Source organism: Gadus macrocephalus, chromosome 12, assembly GCF_031168955.1.
Source record: "Gadus macrocephalus chromosome 12, ASM3116895v1".
Taxonomy (NCBI): domain Eukaryota; kingdom Metazoa; phylum Chordata; class Actinopteri; order Gadiformes; family Gadidae; genus Gadus; species Gadus macrocephalus.
In genome coordinates this window covers 2,286,306-2,308,156 of record NC_082393.1, presented here as the reverse complement: position 1 = coordinate 2,308,156, position 21,851 = coordinate 2,286,306, and the positions used below count along the sequence as shown (strand labels likewise).

At 50.5% G+C, this 21,851-nt stretch overlaps 4 protein-coding genes across 5 annotated transcripts in view; 3 read left to right on the top strand and 1 right to left on the bottom strand.

Annotated features, from left to right (window-relative positions):
* The first annotated feature begins 100 nt into the window (after positions 1 to 100).
* Positions 101 to 3,169, top strand: LOC132469717 (interferon-induced protein with tetratricopeptide repeats 5-like). The gene is made up of 2 exons (XM_060067728.1): positions 101 to 724; positions 1,135 to 3,169. The coding sequence occupies exons 1-2, from the start codon at positions 720 to 722 to the stop codon at positions 2,483 to 2,485; spliced, it is 1,356 nt and encodes a 451-aa protein (XP_059923711.1). The 5' UTR covers positions 101 to 719; the 3' UTR covers positions 2,486 to 3,169.
* Positions 2,886 to 6,578, bottom strand: prpf38a (pre-mRNA processing factor 38A). The gene is made up of 10 exons (XM_060067732.1): positions 6,359 to 6,578; positions 6,046 to 6,205; positions 5,689 to 5,810; positions 5,313 to 5,398; positions 4,941 to 5,051; positions 4,570 to 4,676; positions 4,426 to 4,452; positions 4,123 to 4,223; positions 3,260 to 3,308; positions 2,886 to 3,033 (listed from the first exon to the last, which is right to left on the bottom strand). The coding sequence occupies exons 1-10, from the start codon at positions 6,486 to 6,488 to the stop codon at positions 2,988 to 2,990; spliced, it is 939 nt and encodes a 312-aa protein (XP_059923715.1). The 5' UTR covers positions 6,489 to 6,578; the 3' UTR covers positions 2,886 to 2,987.
* Positions 6,579 to 6,597: 19 nt separating this feature from the next.
* orc1 (origin recognition complex, subunit 1) lies at positions 6,598 to 17,909 on the top strand. 2 transcript variants are annotated; one of them, XM_060067704.1, is made up of 18 exons: positions 6,598 to 6,876; positions 6,998 to 7,119; positions 7,302 to 7,474; positions 8,310 to 8,775; positions 9,326 to 9,584; positions 10,271 to 10,381; positions 10,936 to 10,995; positions 11,248 to 11,352; positions 11,598 to 11,880; positions 11,988 to 12,094; positions 12,579 to 12,680; positions 13,098 to 13,269; positions 13,800 to 13,907; positions 14,325 to 14,474; positions 14,902 to 15,021; positions 15,854 to 16,023; positions 16,669 to 16,756; positions 17,046 to 17,909. In XM_060067704.1, exons 1-18 carry the CDS (start codon positions 6,779 to 6,781, stop codon positions 17,238 to 17,240), a joined length of 2,889 nt encoding a protein of 962 aa, XP_059923687.1. In that variant the 5' UTR covers positions 6,598 to 6,778; the 3' UTR covers positions 17,241 to 17,909. The 2 variants fall into 2 exon arrangements, with proteins under 2 accessions (XP_059923687.1, XP_059923688.1); XM_060067705.1 differs by lacking the exon at positions 10,271 to 10,381.
* Positions 17,910 to 19,569: 1,660 nt separating this feature from the next.
* Positions 19,570 to 21,851, top strand: part of LOC132469701 (anoctamin-8-like) — a 39,245-nt gene continuing 36,963 nt past the window's right edge. The window contains exon 1 of the mRNA XM_060067702.1: positions 19,570 to 20,245. Within this exon, the coding sequence (XP_059923685.1) occupies positions 20,110 to 20,245 (136 nt within the window). The 5' untranslated portion in view covers positions 19,570 to 20,109. The remainder of the gene's footprint in view (positions 20,246 to 21,851) is intronic.

The following is a 21,851-nucleotide window of genomic DNA, read 5'->3' as shown; positions in this document are numbered from 1 at the left end:
GTGGAGCAGTGAAGAGGGGAGGAGGAGGAGGAGCAGGGGGTGGAGCAGTGAAGAGGGGAGGAGGAGGAGGAGCAGGAACACGGTCACAACAGGAAAGCGAGGCGCCGTGGGCACCTCCGCCCTCGAGTCCCAGCCCTCGCAGAAATCGACCGTGCTGGCCGAGCGGCCCCGCCCCCCCCGCGGCCCCGGAGAGGACCTCTCTGGACGGCGGCCGGTCCCAGGGCAGGCCGGGGAGGGGGGCGGAGCTCAGGGGAGGGGCCCAGAGCACCGGCCCTCTCCCCCTCCAACTCCACCTCCAGCAGTAACGGACAGGGGGACGCGGCCAGACCCCCGCAGCCCGCAGGAGGGGGGGCCGGCAAGAAGGGGCTCCCTGCCAACCTGATGGACATCTTTAACAAGATCGCCAAGTTTGAGAAGGACAAAGGAGCCGGGCCGAGGAAGTAGGAGCCGTGTGATGGCGCTCCAGGCCGCGGGGCGTCTTCATGTGTCAGAGCGAGAATTAAATTGAAGAGATGTGACGGGACTTACACTGCTTCTTCTCTCTGAAGATAAGCCGAAACCTATCGACACGTGTTGTCCACTGGAGAGTAGATAACACATGCCGAAATAAAGTTCCACCTTTATGTCTAACGTCACTTTATGGCCCCATACAAGTTAAATATTACGGATCACTGTTCAGTCGTCCTCCACTAACCACTGTGCTGTCAGGGAGAGCCGAGATGAGGTAAGAACTGACTATTTCCACCTTAAATACAATCATTTATAATCAGTTATATCTTTGCTGTATACAGGAAATGGGTTAATCTAACAATTGTTAGTGCTTGGCACTTGTTTCTATGAGCATCCTTACTGTACCGACAGAGATATATTGTTGTTTCTCATTCTTCTGACAAATATACTAATTGTTAACTTTTTTTATTCGATATTAATTATCTTAAGTCGCTTTAAATAAAAGCACCTGCTAAATGCCCTAAATGTATATTTAAATGTATTCAACATCAGCTGGTTTATATCACAATTAAATAGGACCAACTAAAAATGTAACCATAAATAATGCATGCCAAATAAAATCCTGGTTCCTTATGAAACATGACCTTAAAGCTCAAACGTCTTTGTCTTTAATTGGCCCTTCAGTGCGGTTCCAAGTCCCCCGACCCTGAGGGCCCGACTGGAGACCTTCGAGTGCCACTTCACGTGGAACCTGAACAGCCACAGAAACCACCTTTTCCTTCTCAGGGACAAACTGGAGGATATCGACACCGAGGACGGCAACCTCTGGCTGGGACACATCTACAACCTGCAGGCCCACATCCACTTCCTCCTGGCCTCTGAAGAGGAGACCCCAGGCTCCACCATGAGCGACGCGCTGCGCTGCTTCGGCCAGGCGGGGGAGGCCTTCCGGCAGGTGAGGAACACCGTGGCAGACGAGGGTCCCTGGCTTCTGGTCAACTACGGCAACCTGGCCTGGCTGCACTACCGACGGGACGAGTGGTCCGAGAGCCTCGCGTACTTGGGCAAGGCGGAGGCACTGCTGCGAGAATACCCGTCTCCGATTCAGGGGCAGCCCCATCAGGAGGTCCTGGCCGAGAAAGCATGGACCCTCATGAACTTCGGCCAGGACGGCAAACGCAGTGCGGTGGAGCTCTTCAGGAAAGCCATCGAGGTGGAACCAGCATGCCCCGTGGAGTGGACCACCAGCCACGCGTTGGCCTTGGCGTTTTCTTCTCCTCCAGACGACTCGTCACCAGAGCAGGAGGCGGACGTCTTGGAGACCCTGAGACGCGCCGTTGAAGGCGATCCAGACAACTTGTACGTGGCTGCGGTGTACCTCGAGAGACGCGCCATGACCGACAGCAGAGGGATCGCAGAGCGAGCCCGTGAGCTGACCAAGGAGGTGCTGAAAAGGTCCCAGACCAGCTACAGCGGGATCCGACCCCTGCTGAGAGTCTACAGAATGCACGTGTCCCTTGATGAGGCCATCGACGTGGCGAACGAGGCTCTAGAGAGGCATCCGACCAAACGGCATCTCAAATTCGGCCTGGCGAGCTGCTACAAGTGGAAGATCTTCTCGGACGGTGACAGTCCCTTGATCGAGGGCCTGAGGAGACGAGCCATCGGTCTCTATGAGGAGCTGTGCAGCCTGTATCCTCATTCTTTCCTATTGGAGAAGATCACCCTGGCGAGTTTGTACGCACAGTCAAGCAATCACGACAACACGGAGGCTGACAAGATATATAAGGAGTTGTTGGAAATTGACTTAGAGCCAGCCCAGCGGCAAATAATTTACAACAAATATGCGAAATTCCTCAACTTCATCCTTCAAGACCGACAGGGATCAATAGAGTATCACATGAAGGCAGCAGAAATGCTGCATTCCTCCTGGTTTCGGAGAAACAGCATACACATTCTGACCCAGATTAAGAATAGAAGGATGAACCGAATGTGTGGAGAAATTGAGGACTTTCTGGCCCAACTACCCTTATAGCTCAGCACACAATAAAAAGAAAATCACATGTTACCTAATTAGACAAAATCCTTTATTTATTAAATATGGCACCAACTTTCAGACGTCTTTCAGTGTTGAAATCCACCATGCAATGAAAGAATGGTTACAAAGCACATACTTTGTAATCACCGACTATATTATTTTTATACAAGGTAAAACACCTAAATAGGTGTTTTATTTAAGATAGTAATAATAATACTATTAGGCAAATGAATATTCATATTGCCTCTTATCTCAATTGTTTTATCATTTGTGTTATCACAAAGTTATCATACCGTCCAAAGGCCAGGGGAGTAGTACATGGACTGAAATGGGTGGGTATCCTTCACTTCCATTTACCGTTTGCTATCTGGTCAAAGTTCCTTACAAACGTGACACGTTTTGGAATGGCATTTTCCGCTTTTATTTTGAAGTCTCAATAAGAATGAAAAAAGACACAGAACACGCTAAATTAAAATAATACGTAGAAAGACAGAATGGACTAGTCGTTTCCTCTTCGGCTCTTCTTGTGACTTTTCTTTGAACTCCTGGTATGAAAAACAGAGGTTGGATTTAGTCATTTAATCAATGTTACAGTTTGGGCTTTTTGTTGGTTGCTTATTTAGACACGTTTATTGCAGAGAAATGAACAGTGATAAATAAACAAAAACAGTGGTATCCTGATTCTTCTGTATAATTGTTCATATATACAAAAATATCACACACAATTATTTTATGCATGCAGCAAATTCAGACTGCTCAGTTTAGCCTCACCTCTCTGGAGACTTTGAGTGACTGCGATGTCTGTGACTTCTGTGGTGCCCTGGTGAAAACATTAAGATGAGTGACATTCGTTATATTGCAGTTTACAGAAAAACAGTGAACTAGAACTCATTGGAGAGCTTGAGAGAACGACATTTTTCTAAATGTGTCTGAAGTTAGGGTCACTCAATCCAATTCAATCGGTATAGCCCTTAATCACAGATACAGTCTCAAAGGGCTTTACAGGCCATATATCGTCACAACCCCCAGACCCAATCCCCCCCAGAGGGCAAGAACAATCGCAAAAAGAACATTTGTTTGACCGGTTGCCATGGTTATCTCCGCGTGGTTCATTTGCAGTTGCAGTGTTAATTAGGATGTTGTCAGCTTACTGTTTCATTAAACTGTAATCAGAAAATGCTATAGACCCTATAGTATCTGTGGTATAAAGACTGGGACGAATTTCGAATTATAAATATGTAAACTTTATGTTGAAAGTATGGACCGTCGCGATTCCCATTGAAACGAATGGCGTGGTGATTAGTATTTGGCGTAGTATTTTTTTTTTACGTTTTTCATTACCGATTTTTCCTTAACGGTTATGATTTACTAACCGGTTACACGTGTACCCGTGCACACCCCTACTGAATACCGACGGCAGCAAGGGCTTTTAAAAAAAGTATACATGTGTAATATGAATGACCATAAATGACATGGCATGCGTCACCCTATTTGTACTTTGTAGGGCAGTAGGGCAGGTTGAGCGGTCTTACATCTGACCGCAGTGTCTCTCACAACACAGCTAACGACCAGGGTGTGACCTGTTCTAGCGGCATTAGTCCGTAGTACTCCCCGGCGGGAGGAGGGGAACCTACCAGGGGACTTGGAGCGGTGGCGGCGGTCCCGGGACCGGCTCCGGTGCCTCCGGGGGGGGCTCTTGCTGCGGTGCTCCCTGCGCTCTCTCCTCGGGGACGGGCTGGAAGGGACAAGAGACGAGAGCCCAATCAGCAGAGCGCCTCGGGCCACAAGCGAGCCCCAGACACACACACACACACACACACACACACCACCACCACGGTCGCACAACGGCCACGGGGAATAGTGTGCGCACAGAGCGTCAACAATACGGCGGCGTGGTCACAGAGCACAACGATATCTGGAGTCGGGCGACGGCGTACCTTCTCCTCTTGGGGGACCGGCTCCTCCTGGAGAAGGGGGAAGGAGGAAAGAGGCCATTTTTGTTGAGTTTCAGGATGACGACGACAAGACGGAACAAAATGGAATCAAGTATTAAAAAAGAAAAAGAAAAATGGATGGCAGACCGTCTGGGCGAGCGGCTGCGTCGGTAGCGCGGTGAGGGGGAGCGGCGGGGCCTGTCGTTGTCACGGTAACTCCGTCTGTGAGCCTCAGGGGTGGGTATCCTCTCCGGCTGAAGAGGGGAGAAGGTGACGATGACTATCGAGGGGACTGTGGAAGCGGCGAGGCGTTTCAAAAGGCAGCCCCGTAAAACGGCTTTAAAACAACCGTTCAAGGGGAAAGCCCAATTAGCAACGCCATATCGTGTGTAAATTGTTCTGAGACTTGGGGCGGGCAGCATTGCCCAAAGGAGCGCCATAAGGGACGGGGAAGGAGGGCGGTTCACGTTCTAGCCTGCAAACCACCGGAAGTAGAAGTCACGTGACCGCCGAGTTACCTTTTCCTCCTCCTCGTCTTCCTCGTCGCTGCTCTCCACCTCATCCAGGTCTTCCTCCAGGGCACTGATGCGCGTGTCCAAGAGTTCGGCCTCCTCAAGGACCTGCCGTTTCTGCGCGCACACACACACACACACACACACAGTTCAGTTAAAAAACGTTATACTTTTTAAGAGCTTGCCTTCGTTCTGTCCATACACACACACACACACACACACAGGCGCAGATACACACACACACACACAGTACAGTTAAAAAACGTTATACTTTTTAAGAGCTTGCCTTCGTTCTGTCCGTGTCCATACACAAACACGTCACACACACACGTACACACACAAAAGATGTACGCTACTAGAGACATGGCGCCCACATACCTGCAGCCTGGGCAGGATGATGTCACACATCCTCTCCGCGTGAAGGAGTTCGTCGATGAACTCGTCCACGTGCATCACCTCAAACTCTGTAACAGAACGAGGGGCGAGCGAGCACCGCAGGGGTCCGTTATATTGTGACGCGTCAGGCCAGTGGACCAATCAAATGTCTTCGTTCACGATTCAAGTTGAACAAACAAAGTACATTCATCATTGGGGTGAGAGTTGTGGAGGCAACATGACAATGGCAAACCCTTTGTCAATGTTGTACTTGATGAGACCTTTACTCAATGCAAGCACTGTGTTTTCAAACCAAGGTACGCTTATCAAACAATACATTCATCCTTAAATGGTCTGTGTACAAACAATATTCACTAACCTCCATTCCGGTTCTGACTCTTGATTTTCCTGTAGTCGTTGTATAGAGGCTCCAGGTATTTGTAACAATCCACCGAGGTGCCCGTCAGCCTCATGTACATGGCTCCAAGCAGGCGGACGTATCTAGGAGAAATAACGCGTACAGAAATGAGTTTGACCACTTTGTAAAGCGGTTAAAGTGTCCAGCGTGGTTTCGTCCACAACAGTGTGTGACTCCACAGCTGCTTGTGTTCATACAGCATCATACGGAGAGGAGGAGGAGCTACAGGGGTGTAACCGTATGCTATAAGTCAGCACATGTGTACTCAAAACAACAATAGTTCTTCTACATAATGGACCAGCATTGCGTCCAACGTACTTGAAATCCTCGTTCTTGATGAACTCCACGATGATGTCTTTCTCTGGTTGGATCTGTAGCATCTTCAGCGTGAGGCAGAGGAAGGGGGTGGGTTTGATGTTCCCTCCGTAAACCCCTCCGACGAACTTCAGCTCCATGGCCTTGTCCACCACCAGCTCGGCTGAGGAGAACGAGAGGAGTAATGGGGTTTATTCTCTTGAAGCTTATTCCAAACTCCCATAATATATTCTCCTTAGGTCTTAACTTCTCTTGGGATCCACCCGTTAGCTCATCAGGCTAACCAGTGCACCGTCCACCCCCCCGCACCACTCACCGGTCAGGCCGAAGCACTCCTCCTTCCAGTACTTCGACTCGTAGATCCGAGTCCTAATGATCTTCTCCACCAGATACTGAGGGTTGGTGCCATGGATGCTGTTGGCGTCTTTCACGGTCCTGTTAGCCATGTCAGCCGATCGTGTGCGGGTTCCTCTGAAAGAAACAACCCCCTGTGCTACGATGTGTTTCCGGGTCTACAACGTTTACTTCCGGTTTAGTCGGAGGCGGCCCTGATTGGTCCAGCACTTTATATGACTGAAATGACGCGGTTTTCGCGGGAACCGCGGTATCTGAAGTCCACGTCGAGTCGAGGTTAGTTTGAAAGAACGCGGGCACGTCTCCGAGCCTCGTTATCATCTTAAACAAGTGTAGTTATTCGCTATATCTGTCTTCCGTTTGGCGTTTTTAGCAAGTAAAGATGGCCAGGTACTTGACCAGAAACAGGCTGCGACGGATCTACAAGTGGGGCGGCTTGCCCGTGAGCCACGATAGGAAGTTAAAGACCGACGAATATGAGTGAGTAGCGACAACAAGCCGTTTTCCGGTTGTACTTGTATCATAGTGATCTTTCTTTGAACGATTCAGTTGATCTTCACTGACAAATGTCCATTCTGTTTTTGTCTTTTTGTATCTGAAGCTCATTGCACATCAGCCTGGAGGACCTGCCCCGTACCACCGTGATCACCAACGGGCAGTACATCCTGATAGAAGGCGTGGATGACGACCACCCCTACGTGGCAAAGGTCACGAAGCTCATCGGTAGGAGACGACACAACAAGGCACACGTGTGGTTCCTTCTGACAGTAGCAAGGCCCATATCAGCCTATCAACCCTAAAGACGTGGTTATTTTCAGTGCAAATCATTAAGAAATGCAAAATCATCAAAACACCCGACCATAATGGGTTAGTCTTTACTTGAATCATTGTGTTGTGTTCCTCAGAGAATGACAAGAAGAAGAAGGCTCTGGTTCAGTGGTTTGCCCGTGTGGGCGAAGTCCCCCCGAACAAGTTGAAACTGCTGGGCAGGGAGCCGCACCCGCAGGAGATCTTCTACTACGAGGGCCCCACCTGTGAGGACGAGATCGATGTGGAGTCCATCCTCAACACCGTGCAGGTGAGGAAGGGTGGCTGGTTCATTTAAGCGGGGCCTCTACCTTTTACATCAGTCAACCCTCTCCTATTGGAAGGTTTTACTTATGACTGAAATCCCGAAATGCTCTAAAGCATTTTAAAGGTTCTCAAACCTTTTCTACTAGTGTTCTCCCTTTGAGTAGAACACTAGTTCACTGACACAAAGCGGAAGCTTTCAGAAGTGACCCTTAAAGATAGTTGGCTATTTTCTATTTCTTTCTGGATAACCCCTGCATTACTGCAACGTACCCCCATTTGAGAACAAGTGCTCTGAAGCATCATCGAATTTCGTCTGATCAGTAATGGAATCAATCCTTGGCGTCGGCTTTTATTGCTTTCCAAAAAAAGTCAGCTGCTTCCATTCTTGGGCTTTACGTGGACAGCGATGGCTTTGTCTTTCAAAATATGAAATCTCTATCTTTCTCACAGCAGCCGTCAACACTGTTGCGTCACGGATTCAGTTCTTCCCGCGGATGTCCTCCGGTTTCATCCAACACCAAACATGCGTGTGCCTGCCACTGCCGTTGTGCCTGCCACTGGCCGTAGACCTGGAGTGGGTCCCCAGGCGCCCACTGCTCCTAGAGATCGGTTAAACGCAGCGATCACAATTAGCTGTGCAATGGTAAAGCTGAATCTAGGTAGCGGTAGCGTTGTCAGTTTGGGACGCCCCATCGTGAACAGGGATCTAGTTCAGCGCCGCTGAAGCCTAAACCTTTCCCTTCGAAGTGATCGCAGGGTAGAGGGAGTTACATATCCTAGCCATGGCCATCGTGCTCCAACATGTTCCTCCTCCTCCTCCTCCTCCTCCTCCTCTGCAGGTGAAGTTCATTCCGGCGGATGCGTCGTTCCCCGACGTCGACCGACAGGAAGTGCTGTACGTGAAGCTCTCCTGGAACACCAAGGTCTTCAAGGCGGTGACGCCCGAGCAGATCGAGACCGCCGCCGCCGCCGCCGCGCCCCGCCTCGTCCCCACCCCCGGCCGCCTCCGTCCGGCCCTTCCCCCCTCGCCGCCCTGCTCCCCCGCCCTGGCGGCGACCCCCCGGTCGAGGGCGCCCTCCCGGCGGGCCCTGCCCACGCCGGACCCCATGGTCATGAACCGGGCGGCGGCCGCGGGCGGGCACGGCGTCCGGGGCACGGCGAGCGCCGGGAAGATGGTGGCGGCGGCGGCGGAGGCGGAGTCGATGCACTCGGCCTCCAAGATTTCCGCCTCCAAGTGCCTGAGCGGCAAGCGGAGGTCCTGCGTTGCGCGGACCCCCGGCGTGCGCAAGAAGCTGGAGCTCAGCAGTGAGTGTTTCTTCAGGGGGCATGATGCTGTCGTTTACGTTTAGATTACATTCGGGGCCTCGAGGGAAGTTAAGACCGAAGGAGATGATTGAAGCCGTGAGGTTTTGTGATGGTATACTATGCGAGTCTGGAGTGAACTATAAGAGAGCCTTCTCCTTACATTTAGCAGGGCGTTATGCAACAATTCATACACAATCACACACCGACGGCAGAGTCAACCATGCCAGGCGACAGCCACGTCGTCGGCAGGAAAGGTGTCCTCGACGCTCGGCTACGAGGAGCCGGGGATCGAACCAGCAGCCTTCCGGTTACTCGGTTTATTTTGCTTAATGAGTGGTGTTGTCAGATGCCTGAGGATGGCTGCTACCACTACGGCACAGAGACGCAAGCAAGCGCCTATTTATGTATTTTTGGGAGTTCCTATCGTGACCGCTCACAGCCAGTGAAATGACGGGGAGGTGCAAAGGAGAAAATCCTCGTGAAACTCTGGAAAGAATTGGCGCTTATTTAGACCTCGTCACTCCCCCCCCCCCCCCCCCCCCCCCCCCAGGTCCTAGGAAGAGCCTGATGGACGGGGACGAGGGCCTCTGCCAGCTCCTGGACCAGGACCTGGACCAGGACGTGCTGATGGTCCAGCGCTCGGCCACGACCCTGACCCGCCTCATGTCCCTGCCCGGCGGCCTGACCCCCGCCAGGAAGACCTCGAGGTCCGCTGGGTCCTGGGGCTCCCAGAGCATGAAGCCGGTCCTGAGCTACACGAGCCTGGGGGGGGACAGTTCGCCGGAGACCGCTCTGCAGGACTCTGACAGGTGAGTGTGGGGGGGGGGGGGGCATCCATCAGGGGCCAGGGGCCTGGGTTTAGGAGGGGGGGGCACCCATCAGGGGCCTGGGTTTAGGAGTGGGGGGCACCCATCAGGGACCTGGGTTTAGGAGGGGGGGGCACCCATCAGGGACCTGGGTTTAGGAGTGGGGGGCACCCATCAGAGTCCTGGGTTTAGGAGTCCTATTGGTATCGTGCTGTTCATTCTGCTGATCCACATGCTACCGTTTTATTTGAGCAGTTAATGAGGACGACTAACCGTTCATCCTACACTGATGGATTTGAAGTCGTTTCCTTTTGTATATTAGTTTGTTTTTGTCCAGAAAATCCTTGTTTACCTTTTTCTAATTTTTAATACCAAGTTGATTATTCCGAAACATGCTTTTTGTGGCAAACTTTCTCACTTAAGAGTAGAGGTTCTAGCATCGTGTAGCATCTGATCCTAGCTATCTCTGTTGTGTACGGGGAATGGGTTACCCGAGTGATTTCTAGTGCTTGGCACCTGGTTCTATGAACATCTTTACTGTCAGAGATGCATTGTTTCACCTTCTTCTGCCAAACGTACTTATTGTAAGTCGCTTTGGATAAAAGCGTCTGCTAAATGTAAATCCAAATACGGTCTGGCTCCTCCTGCGATCCGCCGCCGTGTCGAAGACTCACTGCGGCCTCTTCCAGGGAGCTGTGTGGCGTGGCCTCCCTGGAGGACGAGGTGTTTGACATGGGGCTGAAACTGACTCCCAGGAGGCAGGCCACCCCCAGGAGAAACCATGCCACCAGGGGGCAGAAGTGAGTCACTAGCCTGGTGGAGGCGGGTGCTCCCGTTTTTCGCTGGCACCGATCACGGACCCGGTTTCATGAGTTGATGTCACGGGGAAAACACGAGCAGTGGACGGTTGATCGACAGGGAGGCTTCCTTAGAGCTTTATTATTTATAGCAATAAACACGCATTGGAGTCGTATCACATGTTAAAGGAACGTTTCATTGCCTGATTTTAATTGGCGCCTTCAAATCTCGGTCAGACTACGTCCAAAAGCGAGGTTTACTTTATGTCGAACCGTTCAACTGAGTTCTCCTGTTTTGTGCCCTTCATCCTGGTTGATCTCACAATTTCCAAACACATTTAGAGGTTTGCGGGGTGCACGTGTGGGGTGTTGTGTTCACGACGGGGGTATCTTTCTGAGGGGGGGGTCTCTCAAAACCCTCAGTGGATGCAGACAGGAGGTTCACCCATGGAGACGACGTCTGATGTCTGTTTGATGGCACATGTATTTTATACACAATGTATCTTATCTCTGTAACGTCACCTGACCCTGCCTTTGGCTGTTCTCTCTGACATAAGAGCGTCCACACCTTCCAGGAGGGCAGAACGGGCCGCCAAGGAACACTCTCTTGGAGTGCTGTAAGTACCTCCAACACAACTACTACTATATAATACAAGGCAAACATGGAAACCATTTAAAAGTCCCATTAATGCCGGTAGCTTCTCCTTTTCAAATGGTCTTTTACTTTGAAAAAAGGATCACTTTCCGTCCTTTGCTCCCGTAGAAGCTCTGGTTGGTGTTCCTTGTATTTTACCACGGCTCAGAGTGAGTGAGGTGGTCCGAGTGCCTGGCCTCACTAACCCCGCCCCCTGCTGGCCGTTCGTCCACAGAGCGGAGGAGAACGAGAACTCGCCCATGGAGCCCGCGGCCCCCACCCCGCGGACCTCCAGGAGGAAGTCCGCCCAGCTGGTGTCCTCTCGGATCAGGAAGCAGCTGTGAGTGTCTCGGTGGGGCTCAGGAGGTGGGGCGGCTCGGCTGTGCTGCTGGAGGGTTGCTGGTTCGATCCCCGGGTCCTCCCAGTGGAGTTCCGTTTTATTTTTTTTAGGGGTGTAGGCGGGGACGTCCTGTGTGTTTTTTGTTTTTTTTTGGTTTTTTTTACTTAAGTCTTTCGTCCTCGTATATGTTGGCGTCTCTTCCTTCTGGGACCGCGCGGCTCTGATCTGTGAGCGTCTCCCTCCAGGAGTCTACTGGACGACGTTCACTCCGACGGAGACGACAGCGACGAGTTCCTCCCGTCCGTCAAGGAGCTCCGGAGCAGCAGCGACGAGGAGGAGGAGGAGGAGCCGCCGCAGGAGGAAGAGGAGGAGGAGGAGGAGGAGTTCTGCGCGAGGTTGGACAGCGACGACGAAATCGTCGCCAAGAAGAGCAAACGCGGAGCGGCGGTGGTGCCGCCTCGAACCCCCCGCTCCGCACGGAAGAGCCAGGCTTCCATGCGCACGCCACGCAAAACACCCGTGAAGAAGGTACGTTGGGGGGGCCTTCCTCGGTATCTTGGGTTCAGATGGAGGGCAGAAGCAGTACACGAGGGATGCTGGGATCAAACGTAACCCATTGCTATTGTGATCCATAGGCCACGCCCACGACGCCTCGCACCCCTCGCCATGCCACGCCCAGTATCCCGAGCCGCTCCCTGCCGGCCAGACAGCCCGGGAGCGCCCTGGAGGAGGCCCGGGCCCGGTGAGGAGGGGGAGACTGTGTGTGTGTGTGTGTGTGTGTGTGTGTGTGTGTGTGTGTGTGTGTGTGTGTGTGTGTGTGTGTGTGTGTGTGTGTGTGTGTGTGTGTGTGTGTGTGTGTGTGTGTGTGTGTGTGTGTGTCAAGGCCCTTTCCTGATGCATTATAAAGTCACACACACCCGCTTCACAACCCATGTTATGTTTTGGATGAGGACTCCATCAACGTTGCGCTGGAGACTATAGACTGCTAGTGGTCAGAAATAGTTTGTCTTTAATTCTTGATTCTTCCTGTTATGTTTGTTGTGATATGGCTTCATTCATTTGAAATGAGGAAAACCCATAAGGAACATAGCTCATCGATCTAATGCGATGCAATATACCTTTCCCCTCCCTCGGTTATGTTGATTGAACGGCAAAGCACCCATCACTTCGTAGAGTCTGTAATGGTTTGCTGTAAAGTCTGTGTGTTGCCATCTGTCCATGTCCAGGCTCCACGTGTCGTCAGTGCCAGAGTCCCTCCCCTGCCGCGAGCAGGAGTTCCAGGACATCTACAACTTTGTGGAGAGCAAGGTTATGGACGGGACCGGAGGGTAAGAAGAATATCTTAATTCAAACCCTCTGTTTACATCCTACCAGAGAGACCTGACACGATGTATAGAGACGCACAGCGCGTGTGTCAGCTTAAATCTAGAATCACTCCCACCGCTCAATACTTTTAAAAACCTTTTTAAAATCAACCCCGATTTAAAATTAACCTGATGCCCTTTTAGCTGTATGTTTGTATTAGCTTGTTATACCTTAGCTTGATATTAAGTGTAATGTCTTGCATTCTAGTGTGTGTAGTTTGTCATTAGTGGTGTAGTGTGTAGCCTTGTCTTGTCTTTTGTGTATTCTGAAACTTTCTGCCGTCTTTCTTGGCCAGGACTCCCTGGGTGAAGTTACTGTAACTCAATGGGACCTTTTCCTGGTCAAATAAAAAGTGTGTGTGTGTGTGTGTGTGTGTTCAGGTGCATGTACATCTCGGGGGTCCCGGGCACGGGTAAGACGGCCACGGTGCACGAGGTGATCCGCTCTCTGCAGCGGGCCTCCGACGCGGACGACATCCCCGCCTTCAACTTCATCGAGATCAACGGCATGAAGATGACGGACCCCCACCAGGCCTACGTGCAGATCCTGCAGGTGAGCGAGGGGACGTTTCCATAGTGTTGTACAAACCGTGGTTTGAGGAACTCACCTGGGATTGAACCAAGGGGGGGTCCTTCGGTCATTTTTGTCAGCAGTGCTCAGTGTGGTTAAACCCAATCTGATTGGACGAGTAGATCACCAGAATCAAGGGTGTCTCTAGCTTTTGAAGTCATCACTTTCTCTAGAGAAGAGGGAAAGAATTGAGTGTAGCCAGTTGGTGTTTGTGCATCGATAGTTGTGTGTGAAAAGAAAGCATTATATGCTACTACTAAAACAATGAAATATTGAACTAAAGAGCTGAACTAATGAACAATGAAGACATCTTGTATCTCAACGGGATCTTCCTGGCTAAATAAAGGATCAAATAAAATACAAATCTTGTTCACTCCCGTTCCCAACATGAGTCTTAAATGTGTTCGATCACTGAGCTCTGAGGCATTTAGACATGGCATAAACAGCATTGATCCTTCATTAAGATGGTCTCTGACCCCCCCCCCCCCCCCCCCCCCGTGTCATCTGTGCAGAAGCTGACGGGGCAGAAGGCCACCCCGGACCACGCAGCCGCCCTGCTGGAGAAGAGGTTCAGCCACGCCGGACCAAAGAAGGAGAGCACCGTGCTGCTGGTGGACGAGGTGAGGCCGTCTGTCTGTCTGTCTGTCTGTCTGTCTGTCTGTCTGTCTGTCTGTCTGTCTGTCTGTCTGTCTGTCTGTCTGGGGCCCCGTGGTCCTGACCCACTGTCTCCAGCGCTGCAGTAGTAACTGTCTCGTGATTCATTTTCATGCATATGATCCTTGTGGTTTAATGTTGGTCTTTGGTAAGTCTTAAAGTAAATGCCCTCTGTAATATGCTTTGAGTACAATGGCGATCCATGTGGGAGTGATTCACTCATTCACATTCATTCATGGCGGGCCATTTGGCGACCCCCTCCAAATGTATATGGATGGATTGATCCATCCATCTATACACCCACACGTCATATACCATGATTGGCGGTCTCGTATACATTGAATGGCGGTCTCACTGTCTCGTCCCGTCTGTCCGGACCTCAGCTGGACCTGCTGTGGACCAGGAAGCAGAACGTGATGTACAACCTGTTCGACTGGCCCACGCGGCGTCACGGCCGCTTGGTGGTCCTCACCATCGCCAACACCATGGACCTGCCCGAGAGGATCATGATCAACAGGGTGGCCAGCAGACTGGTGAGGAGTCACACACACAGAGACGCACACATACAGACACAAAAAGAGACGCACACATACAGACACACGCACACGCGCACATACGTGCAGACACACCCAGTATGGGTTGACCCCGCTTCGCCCAGGGGTTGGGAGGTGGAAAAGTACGAGTGCACCTTTTTTATTTTCTAGTACTGTGCGTACACAGGGATTTCTTTATTAAATGTATGCCTCTCTTGAGTCTTTTCTCCAAAGCAGGATTCAAAGACACAATCACACACAGCCAGCCGGCTCGTCGGGAGCAAGTATCTTGCTCAGGGACGATCGGTTAGGAGGAGCCGAAGATTGAACTAGCAACCTTCTGGTAACAACTCAGCGCTCTTGCCTCCTGCTCTAAGCCTCTCCTCTCCTCTCCTCTCCTCTCCTCTCCTCTCCTCTCCTCTCCCAGGGCCTGACGAGGATGTCGTTCCAGCCGTACAGCTTCAAGCAGCTGCAGCAGATCATCATGTCCAGGCTGAACAAGGTGAAGGCCTTCGAGGAGGACGCGCTCCAGCTGGTCTCCAGAAAGGTACGGTCTCGCAGCACTCGGCGTTATGCGCGTGTGACTCTCGCCGACCATCCCTGCTCCTCACTCCACCCGGTCGCTGATGTAGGGAGCTGATCTGCAGTCCTGCCCTCGAGCAACTCACTACCTGGTGTTTCAATTGTTTGTTTTTATCGTACTGTAGAGATGAGGGGCTCAGCGTCCTTGGCGTCAGCTGTTGGTTTACACACAAGCCTTTGGTGGGGGTAGATTGGTCTTCTGCAGAGAATCACTATTCTTTGACATTTTTGTTACCAGCAGCAGAAACTATATAAATTTGGCTCAACAAGGACACAGACTTGAGATAATTAATCTCAGCTCTTATTCCTGAGAATAGCCCTTGCCAGATATTGACGTTAAAGGGCACTGGAATCTAGCCTGGAATCGCTCGACGAATTGCAAACTGTAATTAGTCTGGAACCTATCACTTTCCAAGGGAAAGCTCTATACTGTCTCTATACGGAATCAACACGGACCATTCTGCATCGGCGGCAGCCATCTTTGTTGTTGTGGTTTAAATACCTCTAAGGCCCTCTCCTGCAACGTCATCATATTTATCCCGCCTCATGTTAAATAAATGGTGGTGATTGGTGGAGCCAGACATTTTCTGCGGAGCAAATTAAACCGGAGCCGGCAAGATTTGTCCGGTTCCCAGGCTACCTTGGGTCCAGGCTGTTGTTGTGACGGCTTATATTGGAGTCCATCTGTAATGGCCGCCCTTCCTCTCCCATCTGTAATGGCCGCCCTTCCTCTCCCATCTGTAATGGCCGCCCTTCCTCTCCCATCTGTAATGGCCGCCCTTCCTCTTCCATCACAGGTGGCCGCCCTGTCCGGCGATGCCCGCCGCTGTTTGGACATCTGTCGCCGGGCAACGGAGATCTGCGAACACACCTCTCTGGACCCAGGCGCTCCCGGATTGGTTGGGATGAGTCACGTGATGCAGGCGCTCGACGAGATGTTCTCCTCTGCCTACGTGACGGCCATCAGGTGAGGTGTTCAGACCTCCGATGTCGCTTTAGTTTCTCTGTCTCGTGTCAATTAAATTCAAAGGACTTTATTTTTTCCCGTGACAAAGCATACTTCAACAATTAATAGTTAGTAATCATGTACGGGAGTAAATTAATTCTTAAAAGCTAAAAAGGTTGTGGGTAGGGGGAATAGATTGTTAGTTGGGGGAAGGTGAACAGGTTGAAGTCTGGAGTGATGGGTGGGGGCGGGCGGTGTGTGTGTGTGTGTGTGTGTGTGTGTGTGTGTGTGTGTGTGTGTGTGTGTGTGTGTGTGTGTGTGTGTGTGTGTGTGTGTGTGTGTGTGTGTGTGTGTGTGTGTGTGTGTGTGTGTGTGTGTGTGTGTGTGTGTGACCTCGTTCCCATGGTGACGTCTGGCAACGATGAGATGAATGAGAAGGTGAACTTGACGGGGTCACCTGACTTCCTGTTTTCGTTCAAGAATCAAATTAGTATTGTTGTTAAATATATGACCCCCAACCCCTCCCGAACAAAAATTAAAAAAAAACGGATTATGAAGAGGAATTGGCAACTGTATCAGAAATCCTCCGCTAAGCCGGTCAGAATTTTTGTATGGCCTATATTCAGTGGGTTTAAGGTGTGTGTGTGTGTGTGTGCATGTGTCCAGGTGTGCGTCCATCCAGGAGCAGCTCTTCCTGCGGTCCGTGCTGATGGAGTTCCGTCGGCTGGGTCTGGAGGAGGCCACCTTCCAGCAGGTGAGGCTCTCCTCTTCACCCCCCGGGGGGGGGATCACAGCCACACTAGAAACACGACCGATGTTCCGCTTTTAAAACGACCAAAACACCCGGCCTGTTAAGCCCTTTGAGACCGTACCTGTGATTAAGGGCAAATGAATATTCGATCATTAAAGAGAAAACGCGTTGTTAAATCGAATCGATGTGTTTTCCGTCGACCCCTTCGTCCCTCCATCCCCTAATGCGCTCTACCCCCGTGGAGCCTTTACCGTCTCTAACCCGCTTGTCGTCCCCGTCGTCCCCCGGGCAGGTGTTGGTGCAGCACCAGGCCCTGTGCCGCGTGGAGGGCCTGCAGCCCCCCAGCGTGTCCGAGGCCCTGGCCGCGTGCCAGCGGCTGGGGGCCTGCCGCCTGCTGCTGCTGGAGCCCAGCCGGCTGGGGGTCCTGCAGAGGGTCCGGCTCAACGTCAGCCAGGACGACGTGCTGTACGCCCTCAAGGCCGAATGAGGTGTGTGTGTGTGTGTGTGTGTGTGTGTGTGTGTGTGTGTGTGTGTGTGTGTGTGTGTGTGTGTGTGTGTGTGTGTGTGTGTGTGTGTGTGTGTGTGTGTGTGTGTGTGTGTGTGTGTGTGTGTGTGTGTGTGTGTGTGTGTGTGTGTGTGTCGCGAGCTCTTAGAACGTATTATGAATTGTGTACAGCGGTGGTGACCGAGCTCTTAGACCGAACTCTTATTCTCCATTTAATGACCTGAGGGGGTTGAGTCGACCTGTGCAGAGATGTCTGATAATGCATGCAGACAATGGTTTTTTAAATCTATTTTTATAAATATTATTTACATGAAAATAATTTGAATAATCTCTCTGGATAGACTTGACATTCTGGGTGTTGCTCGTATGTTTTTGTGGGGCCTTTCGTGTCCTGTTGAAAGCACATAGTGAGTGAAGGCCGTAGATAGTAGAACTACAACATTAGTAGCCGTTTTAGGATATTGGGAACAAATGCATTCTCACCATGGTTTATTCCTAATCCTAGTTTATTATTTTATGAAACTTTGTGATGGGAGAGTGTGTTCTATCCCCAGTGAATGTGTCATTTACATCCCCAATGCCAACATTTTATTAATGCTGTGATTTTATTTCTGTGAAAATGTCTGCATTTAATAAAGATATCTAATATAATTATTGTTCCCTCTTTTAAATCTTCATCCCCAAATGTATGCAACGTCTTCCGATCAAATCATTTATCAAATCAATTAATTTGATTTTAAACTATAAACGTGTATTTGATGTACTGACTGCCCACACGATGGCGTATTGTTGTCTGGAAGACGGGGTCAAGGTTCAAGCAGGGCAATTCATATTCGAATTAAGGACTTTGGTGGTATTTTTTTCTTTGGTTTATGTTCAATATTTATTTTAAATTGTTTTTTTGAAAGAAAAGTTTGTATATTTCAAAAAAACTTTAAGTTTCAGTTAAGGAGATATGAGTGTATATGCATTTTGAAACAAATACACAAACTTGATTTCGGATTCACAGCACAATTACCCTAGTATCCTCCCCTTAGTCTTAAAGTGAATTCGGAGTGAACATTTCTTACTGCTATTGTGGTCCCTTCAAGCCTATTGAAACCGCACACCCATAGGTATAAATACAAGAGTGCACAATAGTGTGTGTGTGTGTGTGTGTGTGTGTGTGTGTGTGTGTGTGTGTGTGTGTGTGTGTGTGTGTGTGTGTGTGTGTGTGTGTACGTGTGTGTACGTGTGTGCCACTGCCCTTCTGCAGCTGTCAGCCGAGTGGAATGGTGAGTAAGCAATAAATGCGAAAGTGCTTGTGTACTAGGTGTCTCTCCCCTCTGAACCCCACTCAGGGTAGGTGTGGTGCAGGGGTCTGACCAGTGGCAGGGACCGTGTCCCCAGAGCGGCGGGGCGAACAGGTAATAGATGGAGTGGGCGTACATGGAGAGGCGCAGCCGAACCCGATACCTTAATAATGGATGAGGCCTGACTGTGTGCAGGACCACCTCACTGAGCTCATTAGGCACCGTCAACAAAGGGACGTCTTTGTTCCCCCAGAACATATGCGGAAAAACCAACCGTTAATCAGAGTGTTTATTACCGCCCCTGGCGCTTCTACACTTAACTAAACAAACACACGTGGATGCAAGGTAAACAAACGCGCACATTTACAGATACGGCACACAATGTGTTGTTCTGAGAAGAAAAACAACATGTGAGGAACTCTGATGTTGATGCATGCAGGACGTATGCGGACAGACTTGCAGACTGACTAACTTGCAGTTTAATTTTTGTTTTACATCTTAATTCATGTAAGCCATGTGTTTATGTGTCGCAGTATAAAGATGATAGAACAATACCAGATGGTAGGTTGTTGTGGATGAGGTGTCTGTCGTGCGTCGTTCAGGAGAAGGAAGGCTCGTCCCTGGGGTCTCACTAAAACATTTAACCAGTAAGATATTTTCTGCGTTGATAAATAAGTTAGTCTCCTTCCAGAGGGTCGTTGGCATCTCCGAGTTGCGGCCGCTGGACTGCAGGGGCCTGCTTAACTGGGTTTACTGGGGTGATACGGGGGAGTGTTCATAAGGTATAGGATACACAAGAGTTACGCATCTCTTTATTGTAATGAAAATGGAATAGATAAATATCCATATATTTATGAGTCTGTGCGTGTGGGTATATAAAATGTGTGATTATTTACATTGACAATATTATTAAGTATTATAATTATATATAATATATTTATATAGAGTATATATTATACATAATAAAATATTTTTTATTTGATCCACATCATTGCCTATTTCTTTTTTATCAAATACCTCTGTTGATCTTGCATGAAAGCTTTGCATGTACCCCCCTGATATAAATCCTGATAATAAAATTCCTGGCAGTGCAATGTGACAGCTGCCAGAGGTCATTTGAGGGCATTAATCAGCATCTTAAAGGATGGGGTACTGTTTCCGGTGCATGCATGTGTGTGCTGGTTGTGCACGCAGGTGCGGAAGGACGTGCACACGCATGATGTGTGATGTGTGATGTCTGAGAGAGCGTTTGTGTGTGTGCGTTTATAGCCTATGTGTGTGTGACTGTGTGTGTGGGGGTGTGTAAGTGTGTGTGTGTGTGTGTGCCTCGACCAGCCCCCCTCTCTCTTTGTCCCTCCTCAACAGTGAAACCCAGGCGCGCGCCATCAATCTCCCCGCGCATCCCGCTTCCCACAACAACCTTCACTTCACTTTCACATCCGCATCACCCTCGATCACGGACCAAGTTGCCGCCGCAAGAGATCCATGTTTCGCCTCCCTGAGATGCGACACCACCCCACCGTTTACCGGAGAATATCGTCCGTCCGCTGAGCGAGAGCATGCCCGACACGGGGGCGGCGGGCTCCGCGACCGACGGCGCCGCCGAGGGCTCGCGGCACCGACACCGGTCGCAGGGGGAGGGAGAGAAGCACGAGTCGCACGCCGGCCCGCCACCCAGCACGTCTGGGGTCCTGGGTGAGTCCTCCTCCGTCCTCCTCCTCCTCCTCCTCGTCGCTAGGGGTATTGTGTCTGTGAGAAGGACGGGACAGGTGGATGTGATGGAAGCACACGACGCGCTTCCACCGCGGGGGTAGCTTCAGTACCCCTAGACCTTTTGTCTTCCGGAGACCCTCAACAGACCGGGAGCCAGACCCTGTCGGCCCCCTGGTCTGATGCGGGTTCCCTGTGTGTACCGCACCGTGAGCTGACCGGCTGTAGTCACATTTATGATGTCATCCGGGGGTCTACTGTGATCCGTGAATCCTAACCCTGATGAAGACCCGGTCTATGATGACCAGTCCCCGATCCTGTTATTATGGGCTTCTACATCCAGGCTGTATGAGGCATATGGTGCTATTTCAACAGCAGCGGCTCTGATCTGAAGAAACAATAATTCGCCCTCCCCCCTATGCATCATCCAGATAAACGCGTTAGCAAGTGTGTAATTAACGGTGGTCAGTGTATTTGCGAGACGATATAGCAGCATCCTCGGGTGGAAAAGTTCCCGGTAACGACAGCAGCAGCAGGCGGGCTGTGCAGCAGCCCAGAGTCGGGCTCTCGTTCCAGGTTCTACGGAAGCCTGCCGCTGCTCTCTCTCTCTCGCTCTCGCTCGCTCTCGCTCTCTCTCTCCAAGAGTTGTGCTGCAGCATGATGCAGAGCCCGGAGTGGAGCGGGTCGCCGGGGATGAGGGCCCGTCTCGGTGAGTCGGTGTGCAGCAGGTAAACGGAGCGGGCCGCTGCTGTAGCCTGCTGCTGCTGCTGCTGCTGCTGCCGGCCACAGTGATGTCATGGTGTAGAGTTGCAGAAACCCACCGATGTGGCACCTATACCCGGGCACAGTTTGTAGGCTATGGTTGTGTAGTGATGCATCATGGGTTTAGGTCTTACTGTGTGTGTGTGTGTGTGTGTGTGTGTGTGTGTGTGTGTGTGTGGTGGTGTAAGTCACATCTCAGTTTTTAGATTATAGTTGTGTGTAGTGATGTTTGGTAAGGTCATACACATCTTGTTGTGTTGCCTGTAGTGGTCATATGTGTAGTCACATCTTTGTGTAGGACATAGACATGTTGTTGTAGAGGTAGGCTGTAGTTGTGTAGTGGTGATATGTGTAGGTCACATCTCTGTGTTTGGACAATAGTTGTGTAGTGATGTTTGTGTAAGTTATGCACATCTTGTTGTGTAGGCTGTAGTTATATGATGTGTGGTCACGTCTCTGTGTAGGACAGTTGTATACTGATATATTTGTAATCCATTTACATTTCAGTGTGTCGGCTATGGTTGTATAATGGTGTACTGTAGATCTCAGTATGTATGCTAGTGGGATATTTGTAGATGATTAAAATCTCTGTGTGTAGGCTATGGTTGTATAATGGTGTATTGTAGGTCATATTCATCTCAGTGTGTAGGCTAGTGGGTTATTTCGTAGATGTTATGCTTCTCAATGTGTAGGCTATGGTTGTATAAGTGTATATTTGGAGGTATTTCGCTCATCTCATTGTTCCACAACTTTAAACTAAAGACTAAGCTTTCGTCACGATAGACTACATGGCATACTCGTTAAAAGACCTTTATGGATTGTGTGGTGG

What these genes read in the sequence shown, in the direction of transcription:
- prpf38a (XM_060067732.1), bottom strand. Translation starts at nt 6,488, where the DNA reads ATGGCTAACAGGACCGTGAAAGACGCCAACAGCATCCATGGCACCAAC. An exon ending in ATCAAGAACGAGGATTTCAA is followed by an intron (nt 5,811 to 6,045) that starts GTACGTTGGACG and finishes TATTTCTCCTAG; the next exon opens with ATACGTCCGCCTGCTTGGAG. An exon ending in CGGTCCCCCAAGAGGAGAAG is followed by an intron (nt 4,224 to 4,425) that starts GTACGCCGTCGC and finishes TGTCCCTTCCAG; the next exon opens with CCCGTCCCCGAGGAGAGAGC.
- orc1 (XM_060067704.1), top strand. Translation starts at nt 6,779, where the DNA reads ATGGCCAGGTACTTGACCAGAAACAGGCTGCGACGGATCTACAAGTGG. An exon ending in AAAGGTCACGAAGCTCATCG is followed by an intron (nt 7,120 to 7,301) that starts GTAGGAGACGAC and finishes TGTGTTCCTCAG; the next exon opens with AGAATGACAAGAAGAAGAAG. An exon ending in CCGTGCTGCTGGTGGACGAG is followed by an intron (nt 13,908 to 14,324) that starts GTGAGGCCGTCT and finishes TCCGGACCTCAG; the next exon opens with CTGGACCTGCTGTGGACCAG.